The sequence below is a fragment of the Gopherus evgoodei genome, chromosome 6 (assembly GCF_007399415.2).
Source record: "Gopherus evgoodei ecotype Sinaloan lineage chromosome 6, rGopEvg1_v1.p, whole genome shotgun sequence".
NCBI classification, from domain to species: domain Eukaryota; kingdom Metazoa; phylum Chordata; order Testudines; family Testudinidae; genus Gopherus; species Gopherus evgoodei.
This window is the reverse complement of record NC_044327.1, coordinates 80107349-80128877: the sequence shown is the minus strand read 5'-3', so window position 1 is coordinate 80128877 and position 21529 is coordinate 80107349. Positions and strand designations below refer to the sequence as shown.

The following is a 21529-nucleotide window of genomic DNA, read 5'->3' as shown; positions in this document are numbered from 1 at the left end:
GCCTAGAACCCTGGGTCCTTCAGTTCCAGAAACAAGGAAGTTTACACAAGAGTTCCTTCTCAGTCAGGTGGGGATCTGATACAGCAGCCACATTTTCATTCTGAAATGTTGAGGCTTTGGGGGTGGGGGAGGAGCAGGAGAGCCTAAGTATTAAAGAAAACACCACAATGGAAAAATGTATCTGCACTTGCTTTAAAGTTTCTTTTCTTAAAGTAGTAAGATCCACAGATCTGTTACTCCAGACTGACTGTAATTAGGAGTCAGAATCAGATCGGTTGGTCAGTGACAGCAAGGGAATAGGATGTCAATTTCCATCTTTATTCTGGATGATGCAATTTGTCTACAGGGCAGGCCAGATCTGTGGACCTCATTACTTGAAAGAAAAAAAAAATGGACAATTTTTCCTATTCTTTATTGTGCTCAGGTCCGCAGATCCATTACAATGGGATTTTCATAGCTATGTGCCTGCAGGGTGGGAAGCAGAAGCATCCTTTAAATACGGACACCTAAAACAAAGTATATTATATAGATATTCCATCTTTCCTGGGGCACTACAGCCCTGACTTCTGCCAGAAAAAAATGGCCAAGGTTAAAATAACCAATATATAAAATATGGGTGAATGTATATATCAATACTCATGCAGCTTCCTGGCAAATCTCAATACAAGAAACATGACTTCTCTTCCCTAAGACTGTCAGAGCTCCTCAAGACTGGACTTTGCTGATTGACAGAAGGAAGGATATTTCTTGAATTTACTTTAGGAACGAATACTATGACAATTAACTGCAGTGCTGTTGTAGCTATGTTGTTTCTAGGATATTAGAGAAATGAGGAGGGTAAGGAAGTATCTTTTATTGGACCAATCTCTGTTGATGAAAGAGAAATTTTCACACCATCTGTGAAAGGTACTCATTGTCACAACTAAATGCAAGGTGGAACAGATTGTCTACCATACGGAGATAAAATGATGTAAAAGACCATTCAAGATGAAATGGGCAGTTAATACTTATGCAATCATAGGAAAAAGGAGGGTTAGGAGATTCTAGATTGTTGTATTGAGCCATAAATCCAGTGAGTTTATTGAGTCCATGATTTTTGGTATCTAGCAGTTAATTTATGTTCCCAGGCTCATCTTTTGAAGGTGTTGTATAGGTTTCCTTTGAGGATGAAGACTGAGAAGTCAGATACAAAGTGAATATTTTGTGAAAAGTATTCACTCACAGGTGAAAGTTTGTTGGTCTTTTATCATTTATCTGTAGTAGTTAATTCAAGAGTGTAGTGATTGTCTGGTTTCACCCAGACAGTTGTTACTGGGGCATTTAGTGCACTGGATGACATACACCCAACCAATTCAAAGCAGCATCAGACTACACCATAAATTCAAAAGCTGCACACACATCTCCACTGGGACAGTTATCAATACCCGCTACAACAAACCTCTCAAGATCCATGGGTCCTACACATGCCTATCAGCACGTGGTGGGAGCTGGACTTCACACCCATATGTTGCCCTTGGAATTCCATATGGGACTTTTATAGCAGTAATTAACTAAAAGCTGAAAAAAATCAATTCCTGTTCAAATATTACATTAAATCTACAAGTATATTATTTATGTAAACAGTTAAGCTTAACTATCTTTTAGTCAGAACTTTTTTCCTGATATTAACTTTGGTAAACATGGAGAACAACTGACCACCATTCTCTTTATGATGACCTTTTACATATTTGAAGACTTATGTCCTGTCCCCACCTCAGTCTTTTCTTCTCTAAACTTTTTTCAACCTTTCCTCATAGATCAGGTTCTCTAAACCTCTATTTTTGTTCCTCTCCTCTAGACTCTCTCCAATGTTTCCGCATCTTTCTTATGGTTTGGTACCCAGTACAAGATGGACGCACACAGACACACACCATCTAATGCCTCCCAGCATTCAGGAGAGACAAATGGTTATCTCCCAGTTAACATACAACAGAAATGACTTTTGCTTTATTTGCAACAGCACCATATTGATGACTCATTCTCTTTGTGATCCACTAGAAATGCCCGGATCCTTTTCTGCAGTACTACCACCTAGCCAGCTATTCCCCATTTTGTACTTGTGCATCGGATTTTTCCTTCCTAAGTGTACTACTTTGCAAAACACATTCCTTTCAGACCAACTCTCCAACTTATCAAAATCATTTTGCAATCCATCCCAGCTTCATGCCATCCACAAATTTAGTAAGTGTATTCTCCACTCTGCACTTCAAGTCATGAATGAAAATACTGAGTAGTACCAGATAAATGGCAGTTTTCTGTGGGACCCCCACTTAAAGTGTCCTCCCTGTTTGAAATGAATCACTGATAACTATTCTGTGAGAATGGTTTTTCAGCAGTTGTACACCTATCTTATAGCAATTTCATCTAGACCACATTTCCCTAGTTTGCTTATGGGAATGTCATGTGCGACTGCCTCAAAAGCCTTACTAAAATCAACATATATCATACCTATAGCTTCCCCCTTATCCAGTAGGCCAGTAACCCTGGCCAAGAAGAAAACTAGGTTGATTTGGCATGATTTGTTCTTGACAAATCCATGTGGTCTATTAATTTTCACCAATTATCTTCTTGGTACTTACAAACTGATTGTTTAATAATTTGTTCTGGTATCTTTATGGGTATCAGTTTGACTGGTCTATAATTTCCCAGTCCTCCTCTTTCCCCTTTTTAAAGATAGGTACGTTTGCCCTTCTCCAATCCTCTGGGACCTCACCCATCTTTCCTGAGCTCTTAAAAATCATCGCTAATGGTTCTTAGATTGCTTATTGTCCTTAAGTACTCTAGGGTGAATTTCATCAAGTGCTGCTGTCCTGAATACATTAATTTATTGAAATATTCTTTAACCTGTTCTTTCCCTAATTTGGCCTATGTTCCTTCCCCTTGGTTAATATTAATTGTGTTAAGCATCTGGTCACAGTTAACCTTTTCAGTGAAGACTGACTCAAAATAGGCATTTAACACTTCAGCCTTCTTTGCATCATCCATTTTTAGTCTCTTTCCCCATTAACTAATGGACAGAGACTATTCTTTGCCTTTCTCTTACCTCTAATGTATTTATAGAGCATCTTCTTACTTCCATTTACATCCCTTACTAGCTGAACTCTTTGTGCCTTAGCCTTTCTGATTTTTGTCATGCTACTCTTTTATTCTCATCCTTGCCAATTTGTCCTTGTTGTCACTTTTTGATTTTCTGGTCATGACAGAGCTACAGCTATATTGGTCTCTGAGGCTAGGTCTACACTGGGGGGAAGGGGAGACGACCTAAGATACGCAACTTCAGCTATACAAATAGCGTAGCTGAAGTTGGCATATTTTAGGTCGATTTACCTGGCCGGGAGGAGGCAGCGAGTCGGCTGCTGCCGCTTCCCCGTCGACTCCGCTTCCACCTCTCGCCACAGTGGAGTCCCAGAGTCAATGGCAGAGCGATTTGGGATCAATTTTATCGCATCTACACTAGACACAATAAATCAATCCCCAATAGATTGATCACTACCCGCTGGATCAGCACATAGTGTAGACATACCCTTACTGTTCTTCCTGTCTTTTCTCTGCATTGGTACAGTTTGCTATTGTGCCTTTAATACTGTCTCTCAAATTGTCATCTCTCCTGAACTCCCTTTCTCCTTAGATTTCCTTACTGTGGGACCCATGTCAAAGTCTGCTTTTCTGAAGTCCATTGTCCTTATTCTGCTGTTCTCACTCCTTCCTTTACCTAGAATCATTAACTATCATTTTGACATCACTGTCACCCAAGTAGCCTTCCACCCTCAGATTCTCAACCAATTCCTCCACATTAGTCAGAATCATCTCAAAGCTGAGCTCCTGTTATTTTTTCCACTTTCTTAAATAAAATGTTGTCCCAAATACATTCCAACTACACCTCTACCCCGATATAACGTGACTGAATATAACACGAATGGAGATATGCATGGCAAAGCAGTGCTCAACGGGGGGGGGGGGGGGGAGAAGAGGTGCAAGGGCTGTGCACTCCGGCGGATCAAAGCAAGTTCAGTATGACGCGGTTTCACCTATAACGTGGTAAGATCTTTTGGCTCCTGAGGACAGAGTTATATCGAGGTAGAGGTGTACTTGTTGGACAGTGTGTTTTGCACATTACTTTCCAATTAATATATGGGTAGTTAAAGATCCCTCGTTACCACCAAGTCTTGTGTTTTGGACACTTATTTTGTTCTAGAAATCCCCACTCATCTCCTTCTGCATTTGTATTTTGTTTTTCACGGGAACATAGGAAAAGGAAGAAAAGAATGCCATTTGAAAGCCTCAAAACTCAAAAAACTCAGCACACTGGCAATTCCTTTTTCAAGTGAAGATGGAAGAGTTCATTAATTATTTTTAGAGCACTCAAATCTGTGCTGCTCTAGTGCTTAATATGCTGCCGATAACACCTAGCAGTGAGAGACCTTGCACAGACAAAAGTTTAGTAGTTCCATTCAAATTTAGGTTATCTACCTGCAAATTACCATCATTCCCCTCTCTTCCTTGAAACTCAGCAGCTCCCAATAAGCATACAAGCTAAACAGGCCATTCTCAAATATCAATAAATAAATATGTACACTTTTGGACCTCTAGTTATTTTTCAAGGACAGAGCTGGCACCAACCTTATGCTCAAATAACTGCTACCCTTATCAATTCCCACAACTCCACCTTGTAACAGGATGGGAGTGGAGTTTTTTTACTGCAGAAGAAAATAGTAGTGGAAAATCATGTAGAAATGCTGGTAAGATGCTTGGAGAACACACACATAATCCAAGTATACTTCCTCAGAAATCATTGAAAAAAAGTGATTTGGGACTTCACTAGTAACTTAAAAGTTTATTGTTAAAATCTGGAAAATGCCCTCTATGAGAAACAGTACAGCATTTTCTAATGATGTAGAGTTTCTTTGGAAGAATAAGCCAACTACAGTTTTCTAAAATTTAAGATAAAGATTTACATTCACAATAGCTGCTGGTTTTAGTTATTATGGAAACAATCATACTGGGAATGCTCCCTTTGCAACCCATTGTGTCTGTTTGATCTATTGTTGCGAGGGAGCAGTATATTGAAATTTACACAAATCTCACCCTATGAAGTAGTAAGAAAATAGAATTTTTGGTAAATTTCTAAATACTGCTTATATGAAAGGCAACGCAAGAGTGGAATCGTTAGGCACACTGTCATTGCAGAGAAAAGTTGATCACTGTGGGAGAGCAAGAACTAAGCTGTACTTTAATATTAGAAAGTATTGTACAGCTCATCTCTCAAAGAAAAAACTGTCAGCCAACTAACAGCACGCTTAACTGTATAACAACCTTAACACAGTCCCTTTACAATGAGAATTTCACTATATTATAATATTGATGTTATAATATTATGACATCAATATTATAATATTATGACATCAATATTATAATATTATGATCTTCTACATCAGGTACAAATAATGCAAGTGGCTGCATTCTGCTGGAAATGGTTGAAACTTTTCCTGCGTAGTTTAATTTTCCAATTTCTAGACTCTATAACAAGCGTCACCACATCCGTATATACTGTAGCAATTAGTTGTTTATCTTACCTGCCACTACAGAGAAGCCAACGAGCTAGAGAATAGTGAGGTATGATCTTCTGAATGACACTAGCCATCACCATGGTAACCACAAGCTGTACACCTATCACACCCTGTGGAGGAATAAGTGAAATCAATATATGTAAAAATGCTGAAGTCCAGACTTTTTATATTTTAAAAGTAACCTTTCATAGGAAGTATAAGGAATGGATTTTTTGTTTTGTTTTGTTTTTTAAAAACGAGAGCCTTACTACATCAGTTTCATTAAATGCTCTGAGACTTGCTATACTCAGTCCTAGACCTATTCTAAAAAAGGTACTGCTAGGCCATGGGACCAGTAATAAATGTAACTGTCTGACAGCTCATGAATCCTTAGCAGTGGCGGATTTAGAATTAGTGAAGCCCTGTGCGCAGCTTAATTTTCAAGCCCCCCTCACCACCCCCAGGACCCAAAGAGAAAGAACACTCTCTTATCTCCCCAACCCCCCCCGTTTTTCATTCTTTTTTTTTCCTTCATCCTCCTCCAATATTATAAGTAACAGGAAGTAAATGGCAATACAGTGAATACCTTGATTGGGGCGGAGGTTGGGGTGTGGTGGGTTGGGCTCTGGGAGGGAGTTTAGGTGCAGGCTCTGGGCTGGGGCAAGGGGTTGGGGTATGGGATGGGATGAGGGGTGCAAGCTCTGGGAGGAAGTTTGGGTGTGGGATGTGGGCTCTGAGCTAGGGTGCAGGAGGGGTCAGCGGACAGCACTTACCTTGGGTGGCACAGTTCCCAAAACAACTGGCATGCCCCTGTGGCAGTAGCTCCTAGGCAGGGGGAAGGTGGCAGGTGGTGTTGGCACATCACTGCCCACAGTCACCAGCCCCGCAGCTCCCATTGCTCCATCTCCCGGACAATGGGAGCTGCAGAGTCAGCGACTGGGGTGGGGGCAATGCGTGGAGACACACACACCCCGCCAGGGGCCGCAGGGACATGCCAGCCACTTCCCTGAGTGGCACAGAGGGAGGCAATGCGGGCAGGGAGCCACTTTAGCCTTGCTGCTGGCACTTCACTGCACACCCCTTGGGGGGAGGGAGGGGCAACAGGTCTCTGTGCACTGCCTGAGGCGGGGCAGCATGCGGAGCCACCGCCCCCCAGCCAGGGGGCATGCAGAGATGTGCTAGCAGCCGTTGGCTTCCAGAAGCGGCATGGGGCCACCGGCCACAGAATGCAGGCAGCCTGCCTGCCTGAAACCTGCTGCGCCGCCAGCAGGAACTCAAGGGCAGGTTGTCAGATGAGATATGTCCTGCATTTTGGGGGTTCCCCACCATTGGGGGGCCCATGCCACCACACTGTTTCGTGGTAAATCCGCCTCTGATCCTTAGTACTAGAAATCCAAGAATGCAGGGATTTTTCCACTTTCTAGTGGTACAAGCCATTTATTTCTGATTATGGCATTTCACAAGATACCAGACCTTAAAATTATGTCACAGATTACCATCTTGGGTTTTGTGCTTTCTTCAATTCAGACATGATTTTAACAACTGATAGCTCTAGCAGGTTTGTGAAGTAATTTATAGTATCTGTAAGAAAGCTGGAATTCCAGGTTTCAAGCAGCATAAAGCAGTTTTTCCCAACTTTAATGATTCAAGGGATAAAAAAAATCATGTTGGAATTTTGACAACTGACGGTGTAGGTGGAGAAAGGAAAGAAAAAGCAAGATGTTAATCAGGGTGGCACAACTTTAAAGTCTAAAACTTTGACCACATAGCCTGTAACTCTTTGGCAAGACTAATAATGCCTTCTTATCTCTTGTCCCTGACCAAGTTTTGATCCCTTGCTATTTGAACAAAAATTCACATAAGATCACAAAAGCTTTTTTAAATTAAAATTTCACTCTACGTAACTTTCATGCTATATAACTTTTCCTTAAAGTTCTACACTAAAAATTTAAATGCTTTACAAACTGTAATTCCAGTTTTGTTCTTGAATATGCAGCAGCACACCCAATAACTTGTAAAATAAAATATTAATGAGTTCAATATTATGATACGAGTATATCAATTTGCTTATTTAGGATTTGCACATTTGCTGAGCCAACCAATAGTGTTCTTAGTAGCCAGATGGAGCCCTGAGAGACCACGGGCTGAATCTGATTACTCATCGATCATGTGTATAATGGTTTGATCTGCGCCACAGCTTGGATTCCTCGAAGATCTCAACGGTGCTTGCTGGTACACAGCAGCCTTGCCCAGTCCAGAATTGGCTATAAAGAACCCACTAAAGACATGGCAGGTCAAAGCTGGGCAGGTAAGCAGTAGGGTCTGTGATGAGGAACTGATTGACGAATAATGTTAAGCATCAGTTTTCCTGTCACAAGGACTGTCACATCATGGTGTGGCAGCCTCAACCACAGTGGGTGTTGTAATGAAAGACATGCAGCTGATGGACCTAAAAGATCATTGAACAAGGGCAAACTTGGGTTGGTACATACCTTCTCAAGTAGTTGGCCAACTGCCACCTCCCTCATGATGTAAAGGGGAGCAATGAAAGATAGAAGCCATGAAAGATGAGTTGGTCGGAATGTTCTTATGACGATGCAGATTGTTGAGTTGAGTTTGGTGTCAGTCGGCACACACATAGTATTCGGCTATTGAATTCAAGATGGCAAGGACTGAGGTCCATAGGGTTGGTGCATCTGCTCCCCATGAACGAACCTGCCAGTTGGCTGTAAAGATTGTTGCATGTATTGACCTTTGCTACTGCCTTGTTCAGGTGACTTTTGTAAGTAGCATTCAGTCAAGGGTCACGCCTAAGTAAACAGGGTACACTTCATGCTTCAGCTTCTGTCCATTCATTATGATGTTTAGTTTCCTCTTAGCAGTGGCTTGGTGGAGGTAGAATGTGCTAAAGACTGTCTTGTTGGTGCTAGGCTGAAGGCGCCATGTCTTGCAAAAGTTGGCCAGCTTTGCAGCATCATCTCCTGGGGTTTTCTCCAGCGCAGAGGAAGTCTGAGCCTGGTAGCCCGCAGCATGTTGTCTGCAGAGATGAGCTTCCGCACCTGGGTTGGTGGCAGATCACTGATGTATAGATTTTAAAAGGTTGGGGCTAGGACAGATCCCTTGCATAACCCGTTCATCCGTTTTCTTCAAAGAACTTGTTTTCTCACCCACATGCACCCTGAACCATCTGTCTCATAAGAGCAGTTCCCTGGCATCAGTAACCCAGGGTGGGGGAAACTCTTGATGTTTTAACAAGCAGACCTGTGTGCCACACTATAACATATGTGGCAGTGAGGTCAAGGAAAATAAATGCCCATTTTCAGATTTCTTTGAAAACAGTTTTTGATTAATGTGGTTAGAGCAAGTACTTGATTGCATGTGCTTACTGAAAGACTGCTTGCTCATCACTCAAGATGCTCTCCACCTCTAGTGTTATTCACTGTAAAATTAGGTACTCTAGAACCCTGAGAGACAGAGAAAGCAACAATATCAGGAGATAGCTTGATGCCAGGTTAGGGTTTTTACCAGGTTTTGGGAGGTCAACAACTTTTGACATGTACCAGATTTTCAGCTGTCTTCCTTCATTGGTGACCCTTGTGAAGAATTAAGCCAGCCAAGAGCACATGGGCCAAGATGTTTCAGGAACTCTAGAAGGATGTTGTCATAGCCAGCAGTGGTGCCAGATGTTATATAGCCCTCCGGAACTGCAAAAAGTTCAGGGACAGATCTGGATTTCTGCTGCTGCGTAAGACCTTTCACTCACTCTGGACTCAACTATTCATTTATTTTTCCATGTGTGTCTTTCCCCAGGTGAAGCAGGTGAATGGCCACTCTCAGATGATCAGCTTGGTTTTGGTGATTTCCAGGCTACTCCAAAGCGACAAAGTAAAACTCCAGCATTTCTGGCTGGAACAAGAAAAGTTCAGGTACTTCATCTTTTCCTTTAATCTGGCTCAACAAGCAGCTCAAAGCTTCAGATAAGTCCAGGTCATCAGTTGATTTGTACTCCTTGAATAGACTGGCAGTGGATCAGTAGTCTTGTCATACCACCTATCAGTACCTGGTACAATCTGGAAAAGCTAATGATCCTCCTAGAAAACTGAATTCTGCAGGCTTATACTTGAAGAACCCTGGTATCAACACTCCTGCTAACCCTAAGAATGTGCAATCCCACAGCTTCCACATCATCGGGCCCACACTCCAAGTCTTCCAACTGAACGTTGAGAGTTTATCTACAGCCAAGCGGCACTGAATCAGAGCTCTTGCTCAATATATTAACTATGTTAGAGTCATATATATATAAAAAGTATACATTACTTTTAATATGATTTAAGCATCTTAAAACAAATAGGTTAAGATACTATAAAAATATTAGGTGAGATGAAGGGAAGAAATCAGTTTAATAAATGTGGAACTAAAAAAATTCTACTTTAACAAAAGGAGGACTGAACAACATACTTCCTCTGAATACTCAGTGACTGAGGCTCCCTTTAGCTTAGTTGCAAATAAAACCTTCTCTGAAATCAAGTCCCTGCTCTGAACATTTCCTAGTGGGCCTGACAACTTCCCATTGTGCAAAAAATCCCCTATCCTCATCTGCTTATTAAGTCCCGCATCCTTTGAATTTGTTACTATCTTGAGGAGAAGTTCCATCAGCATTTCCACAAGAGTGTTTTATCAGGATATCATAGAATCACAGGACTGGAAGGGACTTCAAGAGGTCATCTAGTCCAGTTCCTTGCATGCATGGCAGGACTAAGTATTATCAAACCATTCCTGACAAGTGTCACTTTTCTCCCCCACGCCGTCACAGGCTCAAGGACTCCCTCCCTCAGGGGGTCCCACGGGGAGACAGATCAGCATCATATATTGCTAAGGCAGCTGTAAGCATCACAAGGCTTTTAGGGGTGGTGATCAAAGGTATAAGTGCGGAATGGAATATTCCCTTGAAAGGAGCAAGAGGGGGAAAAGCAAAGAGCAAAGAATGGGCTAACTCAACACTCCAGCTCGCTCAGTCAAAAAATACTCCGACTCCAGCCCAAGGCTGCAGCTCACAGCCGATGTTCAGCTGCCTGACAAGAAAGAGTGGGGCTTGAATTCCCCCTCCCTCGCCCCGTCCCCCAACCAACCGTAAGAAAGAAGGATCCAGCTGAACAGACCTGCTGAGGCGGCCCAAAACAAACAAAACAGCAAAGGCCAACACGGGGGAAAACAAAGTTCCACTGGTGTGTCTAGAGCCGGTGTGATTTAAAGAAGTTGAGAAAACCACAGAAAGCCATTTGGTCTGGTACAAAGAGCAACAGGAGCAGAAGTCCCTGAACAAAACACCCCCAAAGGGAACCCAGGACTTAAAACCCTCCTGAGAGCTGGAGCAACTCGGAAATTACAGCAGACCCCGGACAACCTGGGCCCAGGACAGAACTCCCGTCCACCCCTTCCCCTCGTCTTCTTACGTTACACCCGGATTTGGCCAGCTGTGGTTAGAGCGACTGTGAATATGAAAGCGAGTTAGGGCTTGAGGCACGAATGCGTTCTTCCTTCCGCTGTTATTTTATTAATAAAGCTTTAAAATTTAAATCCTTGGTATATTTTGTCATCTCCCCCACAAATGATCCTGTGGCCTCAGCCTAACCACCTGACACCTCAGGCAGATTGGTAACTGAAATCTGTCTCACGCACACACACCCATTGCCTCTGAGGCCTTTTCCTAACTGGGGAAAAAAGGCAGATTTTCAACCCAAATTAGCTAACACAAGCTAACTAATATGAGGTAAAATCCTCATGAAAACAAGGCAGTTTGTAGTTTTCACATAACATACCAGGTCCAGTGGGTGGCCTTAGGTCCTTATAAGGCATCTGTATATTTGGACGTCGGTTCTCACATCCACACAAATTCTTCTCCTTAGTCAAGTTATTGTTAAGGGACATCACCAAACTTACCAAGGTTATGAGAATCCATTAAGCACATGATCAGGAGGAGTTGTCACTGACTGTCCAAATGGAGTTCCTCTTTCCTCAGAACTCACCAAAACACCTTCCATACCAGATTAACGCTTTGTTTCTCAAAACGGAAAAAAACTACAAAGAAACATCCTATATCAAGTCTCACCATTGCATGGTGCGTTTTTGGGCATTAAAAGTAACTATGTGGTTCATAGGTTTCAAAGTGGTAGAGTTTCAGGTGTCAGACTCCAAATTTAAATTTTCTTTTATATTCTGGATTATCTGCGTAAAATACAATAAAGCAAAGGCTTACATAATACCCTCACGCAACTTGGCTAGCAAATAGTTCCTGTATGTGTCACTATTCAGCACGGTATAACATGACTGTCTTGATCTAATTTGCGGACAGTGCGCCTAACTATTTTATAAAGTCCCGTGGTGTGGTTTGAGAGCCTCCCAAAATGATGTGTATGCATAAAGGTATATGTTTGTTTTTCCTTTGCTCCTGATTTTTTTCTAGAGAAAGAAGTGTATTTTATTTATTTTGAAAAAAGCTTTGCAGGCAACCTTTACACATCACAAAATCCAAAAGGATATACATCCTATTTAAAAACAAACCCTTTACCAGTCACCTTTTAAAGCCTTTTTTTTTTTTAAACAGATTGAGAATAGTCATGGGTTATGGCCTTTCAAGTTCCACCTTTGCCAGTCTGGCATGAGAGAGAGAGAGAGAGAGTGTGTGTGTAAATAAATACAAAACTATAACTTATATAATTCATTCTTCACTCGGGTTGTTGCATTTGAGCTAAGCTTTTTCACCATTGCAATCTTGGTAAAGATATGTAACGTACAAAGGCTATCAGCAATCAGAGGGTGACTTTCAATCTTGGGCACCATATCATACCAGACATTTTCCCATGATTTATTATGGGTAAGATGTTATTACTTGCAACCATTTTTTAATCTTAAGATTTTACTCTGCATTACCCAAAAATACAAAGTTTGTGACTTTAATGTCACATTGCCAAACAGATTGCAGTTTACTTCTCACCATTTCACAATACCACTACTAGTGACACTGCATTCAGTGGTTTAACTTAAAGATTCATGTTTCAATATGTTGAAAAAAAATCCTGATATTTCAATAAAGAAGCCATGAGGCCCTTGACAATTACTCGAAAGGCATTCCCCTTTGAATCTGAAGAAGCATAACACAAGCACAACAGGGAGAACTTATATAGAACTTTGTATATCTTACCATTCTACTTTTGCCAATTTTGGGTAAGACCGTAAACCATATTAATTGGTAATTGAAGGTGTTAAAGTAAGCACATAGTGAAATTATCTGAGTAAAAATCCTTTACTCTCAATTGTTTCTTTCACTGACTTGGGATGTTGTTTTACTGGCTCTCCAGTCATCACAGGATTTATCTTCTACCCCAACAAAATGTTTAAGTCTCTCTTTACAGGTAAAAACTATATTGTAGTCAGGATGCTGGCATTTTTAAGCACTGATACAGAAAAAAAAATGTACATTTTATCAGAAAAGATGTTCCCTAAAGTCTACTGGGGCAGACAAGATCTGAATTTCTAATACAAAAAAGCTAAGAAAAATAAAAAACATTCCAAGTCTCATTTACGGATAAAGAAACATTATTTTTCCCTTTTAAGTCCAATGCGGAAGCTAGCACAGCCATTATGTAGCACTTCACTCTAATCTTTGTGACCTTTCTGCAATATAATTGTGGTACATTTTACATACAAGCCAACCACTCAATAGTTGAAAGACAAGCTATGACGTTATTTACATTTTATTCCATAAATATACATAACCCCCCAATAAACTGCATGTGTGCCATACAAGCAAACAAATACAATAAATAAAAATGTGCAAAATTCAGAAGCAGTATCAATTTCTGAAAGGTAAGAACATTTGGCAAGTAAAATTCTATATAAATAGAGACCTTACACTATAATAATCCTTTTTTCAGAAAACTACATGTAGATTCAGAATTGGTCAACAAAAAACACTGCTTCAATACTAATTTACATCTGAGCTCTCTCTCTCTCTCTCTCCTCCCCCCTCCCCCCAGGTATTTGAACATCATGCCCACAGAGCCTTTCACCTTCACAGCACCGATATAAAACCAGACCAGGTCAATGATGACAGAACGTTGTTAACATATTACAGCTGTTCCAAAGCATATGTTAAATGAGTCAACCAGGTATCCAGCAAACAGAACCCAAATCACAAAACTGCCACCACAATTAGCAGGCAGCAGAGAGAACAAAGATTGAATAGGAAAGGATACAGAACTACTCTTTTAGCCAAAAAATCAGATTTAAGGCACCATGGAAGGGTAGAGTGGGAAAGTTTACAGTCCCACTATGAGTATTGTACCTGTTCTCTAGATCATTCAAGTATCAGATATTTGGACTATTTTTCATACAAATCATACACCACTTTTCACCTTACTAAATTTGTATTGCTCCTTATTCCCAACTTAGAAAGCCAATGTTCTAAAATTAGATGTCATCAACTGTTGTGAACCATGTAGCCAAGAACAATAAAGTCTCTGTTGCTTGCACAGGATATAGCACACCTTTCATTAACAGTCCCTTTAATGGAATTTCGCTGGGAAAATGTGTGTGTGTGTTTCAGTGCTAGTGCTGTCAACTATGTTAAGTTGCAGGGTAGACAGGCATGGGAATTTTTACCACATTGTCTTAGAGTTTAAAATGCTAGCAGCTGCCAGTGCATTATTTACACAAGTGCTCTTAGCAATGAAGCTGAACTCATGTGGGCAAGAGTAGGATGTTTTAGTAAAACATAGTTCTAGCACAGACAAGATGCTTCAAAGGTTCCTGATGGGGTCTCCTATCCTTGAAGGACCTCTAAAGTTGGGGGGTGGAATGAAAAGGGAACGTAGAACAAAGTGTATTCCAGAGATCATGACTTTCACATCATTACTACTGTAAAAGGTACATAGAACTTTGATAAGTTAAAAACAAAGTGAACAGAAGTAAAGAATGAATAATTCAGATAAAGCTGCAACACACACATATCACTTATCTCAGATACGTAATTGTGCTATGTTTACAAATGAAATAAAATGTTATAAATACTTACCTAACACACAAGTTCTCAAAGTAATTCTCTCAAAAGGATATTTCAATATTCTTATTTTATAGTGTGCAGTTGGATTAAATAAGAATTAAATCCAAGCATACCAAGTAAAGATCACCAAAGTTAATAGTTGTATGCCAAGGCTCCATTTCAACATCTCTATATTGGACTTTGTTCAAGGTCATTTTCGACACGAGAACAATCCAGGATTTTTTCCTTTTGATATCAAACATACATGTTTAGCTTTGTACCTAAAGACCAGATCCTGCAAACACTTAACTTTAAACACAGGCAATTCTATTGAAGTCAGTGAACTACTTACATGCTTAAAATGAAGCTCATACATAATTGTTTGCAAGATCAGGACCTTGACTGAGAATTCACATGGATACCCACAGACTGTCAAACAAGAAGACCTGGGAAATCGGCTAGTGGGATCCACAGCAAACTAGTGTCATTCCTAGAAATGCAACTTCAGCAAGAAACTCTTTGTAAATCCACAAGTCTCAGAAATAAGATTCTAAAGCAAATGCACAAAAGTCTTCTTTGAAGTTTAATTCAGAACATACATTTACTTTAACTATACTTGCAAACCCACACAAAAAAAAGCTGAAAAACTTTCAAGTAGTAAATAATACAAATATTGTGCTGCATTTTCAATGTCACCAAGGCTCTTAGTAGAATGTAGTGCAATATCCTATATTTTTCCCCACCCCAACTATGCAACAATATTTACAGAGGACAGAGGTTACATGTGCTTTGTGTGTGGGGGGGGGGGGGGGGGGCGCCACGACCTGAAATGCCATCTGACCAGGGATCGGACGTTTCCTTTCAGAAGCAGTGTGCCGAGTCTTCATTTATTCACTCTCATTTAAGGTTTTGCATGTCAGTAACACATTTTAACAACGTTTTTAGAGGGTCTCTTTCTATACGTCAATAATATATAACTAAACTATTGTTGTATGTAAAGTAAATAAGTTTTTTAAAATGTTTAAGCAGCTTCATTTAAAATTAAATTAAAATGGAGAGCCCCCCAGGACCAGTGGCCAGAACCCAGGCAGTGTGAGTGCCACTGAAAATCAGCTCGTGTGCTGATTTGGAATGCAGTAACCAGCTTTGGATAGCTGTAGCCTCTTCTGCATATTCTCTTCATTTCAGTTTACTCAACTAGTTCATTTCAATGATGAGTTCTTTCAAAGTTAAGAAATCAACTGGGAGCTGAAAAAGCAGAAAAAAGTTTGTTTTCTTCTTCTAATCTATGATAAGAAGTAGTTATGAAAAGATGAGATCTACTAGTTCTAAAGTCCTGAAGGACATGGTGACCAGAAACAATCAGTTCAATTCACTAACTATAGCTAAGGCTTCCTTCATTTGATAAATCAGTTTTAAAACAAAAGCAAGTTTGATATGAAAAAAGTTGATCAAAAAGTTTATGTATCCAGGGATTTAAGGTAGTTTTATTTAACTAATAAAGCAATTTTAAATTGATGTTTTAGTGCATTTTTAATTGGATTCAGTTTCCATCCAGATAAATCTTGACACAAATCACAAGTTAAGAATTTATCATCCAGTAAATAAGAAATGCATCATTCATCATTTTCTAACAATAAAAAATGCAAAATTTAAGAATCTAAATAAATGTAAGTTAAGCTATATAATTGCTTAAATAAATGCGTATAAGTATAGTGCATGCATCTGGTTAGCAAAAAGAAGCCACAGATTTAGTGTAAAAGCTAAACTGAAGTTGCAAATCAACATGTTTTAATGGTTACCAGGGAATGAAAATTAAATGTGTCAAAAATGGCATTACCTGTTTCCAAGTCACTGATAACTCGGAAGAAAATTATCTTGAATGCTTATGGATCAATGTCCTAACAGATAAAGCACAAGATGGTGTCGGCATCGAAAGTACGCTTATTAAGTTTGCAGACGATACCAAACTGGGAGGGATTGCAACTGCTTTGGAGGACAGGGTCATAATTCAAAATGATCTGGACAAATTGGAGAAATGGTCTGAGGTAAACAGGATGAAGTTCAATAAAGACAAATGCAAAGTGCTCCACTTAGGAAGGAACAATCAGTTTCATACATACAGAATGGGAAGAGACTGTCTACGAAGGAGTATGGCAGAAAGAGATCTAGGGGTCATAGTGGACCACAAGCTTAATATGAGTCAACAGTGTGATACGGTTGCAAAAAAAGCAAACGTGATTCTGGGATGCATTAAGAGGTGTGTTGTAAACAAGACACGAGAAGTCATTCTTCCGCTTTACTCTGCGCTGGTTAGGCCTCAACTGGAGTATTGTGTCCAGTTCTGGGCACCGCATTTCAAGAAAGATGTGGAGAAATTGGAGAGGGTCCAGAGAAGAGCAACAAGAATGATTAAAGGTCTTGAGAACATGACCTATGAAGGAAGGCTGAAGGAATTGGGTTTGTTTAGTTTGGAAAAGAGAAGAATGAGAGGGGACATGACAGCAGTTTTCAGGTATCTAAAAGGGAGTCATCAGGAGGAGCGAGAAAACTTGTTCACCTTAGCCTCTAATGATAGAACAAGAAGCAATGGGCTTAAACTGCAGCAAGGGAGATTTAGGTTGGACATTAGGAAAAAGTTCCTAACTGTCAGGGTAGTTAAACACTGGAATAGATTGCCTAGGGAAGTTGTGGAATCTCCATCTCTGGAGATATTTAAGAGTAGGTTAGATAAATGTCTATTAGGGATGGTCTAGACAGTATTTGGTCCTGCCATGAGGGCAGGGGACTGGACTCGATGACCTCTCGAGATCCCTTCCAGTCCTAGAGTCTATGAGCCGTCTGCTAGAGTATCAGAGGGTAGCCGTGTTAGTCTGGATCTGTAAAAGCAGCAAAGAATCCTGTGGCACCTTATAGACTAGTCTGCTAGAGATCACCAAATCACAGCGGTGAACAGAATGACCACCTCCTTACTAATCTGTCTACAATGCCTAGGAAAAAACTGCATAATCATGGGGGACTTCAGCTGGAGTGACATACGCTGGAAGTCTCATGCTGCAAGAAATAAAACATCCTTGGACTTTCTAAACATTATAGAGGACAATTTCCTAATTCAATAAGTGCTGTAGACAATATAGGAGAATTCTTTATTACAGCTAGTCCTAACAGATAAAGAAAAACTGATCACAGAACTAAGCGTTAATGGTAGTTTAGATACAAGCGATCATGACTTGATCATGATGTGCAAGCACAATAAAGTCCAGAACAGTAATATACACACTTGTTGCTTTAATAGGGCCAATTTCACAAAGTTTAAAACAATTATGAGTAAAACCAGCTGGGATGAAAATTTGTATCGGAAAAATCTGAATGATAATTCGAAATCATTTAAGAACACTTTACTAAGTGCCCAAAGAGTCAATCCCACATTTCAGAAAGAAGGCTTTGCTGGTTAGTTAGTTAGTTATTAATAAATAAATAAATAAATAAAGCTGAACGAGTTTAGAAGGGAAGTGAAGGCAACTATAAAAAATAATATTTAACAAATGGAAGAAAGGGGAAATAGACAGTAATGTTTATAAATCAGAAGTTAGGAACTACAGAAAATTGAGAAGGGAAGCCCAAAGACACAAGGAGAAGTCTACAGCCAACACAGTTAAAGACAATAAAAGAGTTTTTAAAATATATTAAGAACAAAAAGAATACTAAACAATGGCATTCCATTACTAGATGGAAATGGTAGCATTATCAATGAACTCTTCATTATTAATAAATATTTCAGTTCTGTATTTGAGGAAACAAATGATATAATCTCATCCTATGGTGATAACACACTTTCTATTCCCCTAGTAACTTTGGAGGACGTTAAATAGAAGTTACTGAAGTCAGACATTCTTAAATCAGTAAGTCCAGATAATTTGCATCCAAGAGTTTTTTAAAAAGGGGCTGAGGAGCTTGCTGGACCATTAATGTTGATTTGCAATAAGTTCTGAAACACAGGCGAAGTTCCACATGATGGGAAGAAAGAACGCTGTGCCAAGTTTTAAAAAAAGTAAACAGGATGACCTGAGTAATTATAGGCCTGTCATCAATCCCAGGCAGGATAATGGAACATCTGATACATGACTTGATTAATAAGGAATTAAAGGGGGGTAGTATAATGCCAATCAACATGGGTATATGGAAAACAGATTCTGTCAAACTAACCTGCGACCCTTTTTAGATGAGATTATAAATTTGGTTGATAAAGGTAATAGTATTGATGTAATATACCTAGCTTTCTGTAAGGTGTTTGACTTGGTACCATGCAACATTTGATTAAAAACAAAATATAAAATTAACATGGCAAACACTAAACAGAATAAAAACTGGCTGATTCTTTACAATGATATTTTGAGATTTAACAATCATCATCAAGCGGGTGTGTTTTCAACGGGGTCCCACAAGGATTGGTTCTTGGCCCTATGCTATTTAACATTTTTATCAATGACCTTGAAGAAAACATCATCTTCACTGATAACGTCTACAGATGACACCAAAATTGGTGGAGTGGTAAACAATGAAGCGTGGACTGGTCACTGACTCAGAGCCATCTGTATTGCTTAGTCAACTGGGCACAAGCAAACAATACGCATTTTAGTAGGACTAAATGGAAATACACATGTAAGAACAAAAGATGAGGACTCTATCTTGGAAAGCAGTGACTGAAAAATATTTGGTTGCCATGGTGGATAATTAGATGAACATGAGCTCCCAGTGTGATGCTGTGGCCAAATGAGCTAACACGATCCTGGGATACATGAACAAGGGAAGCCACAGTGGAACAGAGAGGCTATTTTACCTCTATATGTGGCACTGGTGCAACCACTGCTTGAGTATTGTGTCCAGTTCTGGTGGCCACAATTAAAGAAAGACGTTCATAATTGCAAATGATTTAGAGAAGAGCCATGAGCATCATTAAAAAGGGTTAGAAAACATGCCTTACAGTGATAAGCTAAATAGATTGAGCTCTTTTAGTCTAACAAAGAGAAGATTAAGGGGTGACGATTACAGCCTATAAGTATCTACATGGGGAACAAATATTTAATAATGGATTCTTCATTCTATCAGAGCAAGCTATACTACAATCCACAGGCTGAGAACTGAAACTAGACAAATTCAGGCTGGAAATAGGGTACATACTTTTTACAGTGAGGGTAATTAGCCACTTTTTACAGTGAGGGTAATTAGCCACTGGAACATTTTATCAAGGGTTATGGTGGAATCTCCATCACTAAATTTTTAAAACAAGGTTGGATGTTTTTAAATGATATGCTCCAGGAGTTATTTTGGCGTGTATTATACAGGAAGTCACATTCTGGCCTTGGAATCTATGAAAAACTTCTCTTTGGGAATCAGGGTGGATTTGATTTAAATCAAACTGATTTAAATCACTAGTCAGGAAGACTCTATTTAACCGGTTTTCTACATAAAAGTGCATTCTTATTGGTTGTTATAACCTTAATACATATTCTTCCAACTCAGAGATAGACGCAGGTTTCCCTTTTAGAAGGTATACACTATACATTTTTAAACATTATTTTGAAAACTTTTCAGATTAGTTTTACAGCTATATCAAAAATGAACAATTGTTTGGTTATTTCATTTACCAAAGGTAACTGAAGCAGCTATTTATGAAGTCATTAGGAGGTAAGCATCTCCAATTCAACAGGTTAATCATTAATATTTGGAGGATTATCTTACTATGCTGGGGGAGATCGCCACTGGACATTTAAATTGTTTTATTAAACTAAAACAACAACGTTATATAATCTGGATTTTTTTCTGCAACAGCAAACATATAATATTTTAACAAAACAAGGATATGTCCCTTGCTTCTTACATTTATCTCCAGACATCTTCTCCTAGTCCAGATCTATTCCGCCCCAAACAATCTTCCATTCACTGAACTTTTTAAAACTTCGCACTTTTAGAGAGAGAAAAGGGATTGACTCTGTGTACGCAAATTTGCAGAGGGACAATAGAGTTGAGGTCTGTTATTTCTCACCTCTATATATTATTTTATTTAAAAACATTTTTGCTGTTAACGAGCATGTTACCTCTGGAGAACAAATCCACAGTCTGAGAACTGCAAAATTAAGCATCTCTGATGGTATCTTCTAGACTGAGCACTGAGTCCCACTGGGTAAATAGAAAGATTAATCTATACAGAAGCCTCTGGAACCCATACGATTGGGTTTCTAATCCATGAACTGTTGGAACTCATCTACAGAACTTTTCTTAAACATTATATGCACATGTTTTTAAATCGTTGATTTTTATTCACTCTGTTAAGAACCCCATGCCCATTCCACCAAGCCACCATTTTTGCCAGACACACACTCCATTGACGACCATGAGCTCCTTTGAGTATCTGGGAGATGGGGTTGAATATTAAACTGTTCTCCAAGGCCTGGTTTACATGAGAAAATTAAGTCGACTTAACTACATCATTCAAGGATATGAAAAATCCATACCCTTGAGCAAAGTAGTTAAGCCGACCTAACCTCCAGGGTAGACAGCACAGGGTCAATGGAAGAATTCTTCCCTTCATCTAGCCACTGCTTCCCAGTGAGGTGGATTACCTATGCCAATGTAAGAACTCTTTCTGTTAGTGAAGGTAGTGTCTACAGTGAAGCATACAGCAGTGCAGCTGTGGCGCTGTAGCATTTTATTATGGGCAGACATGCCCCAAGTTTATCATACAAATGGCAAGCGATCCTCCCCCGGCCACCAAGAGAGGTTATTGTTCTGGACTTTTGTATCAGACCCTGAATGCTTTTATATTCTCCTAGACTCGCAGGTGATTCTTAATTTACTAAAAAGAACAGGAGTACTTGTGGCACTTTAGAGACGAACAAATTTA

General features: G+C 39.6%; 1 protein-coding gene across 4 annotated transcripts in view; it reads right to left on the bottom strand.

The window, feature by feature from the left end:
* Nucleotides 1–21529, bottom strand: part of TMEM161B (transmembrane protein 161B) — an 83138-nt gene that overhangs the window by 51623 nt on the left and 9986 nt on the right. For 2 of the 4 annotated variants that reach the window (XM_030565864.1, XM_030565863.1), the window contains exon 2: nt 5613–5716. The exons of 1 other annotated variant lie outside the window; for it this stretch is intronic. In XM_030565864.1, coding sequence (XP_030421724.1) covers nt 5613–5716 — 104 coding nt within the window. Of the gene's footprint in view, nt 1–5612; nt 5717–8077; nt 9862–21529 lie in introns of those variants that run through there. One more of the 4 variants, XM_030565862.1, reaches the window with a different exon arrangement.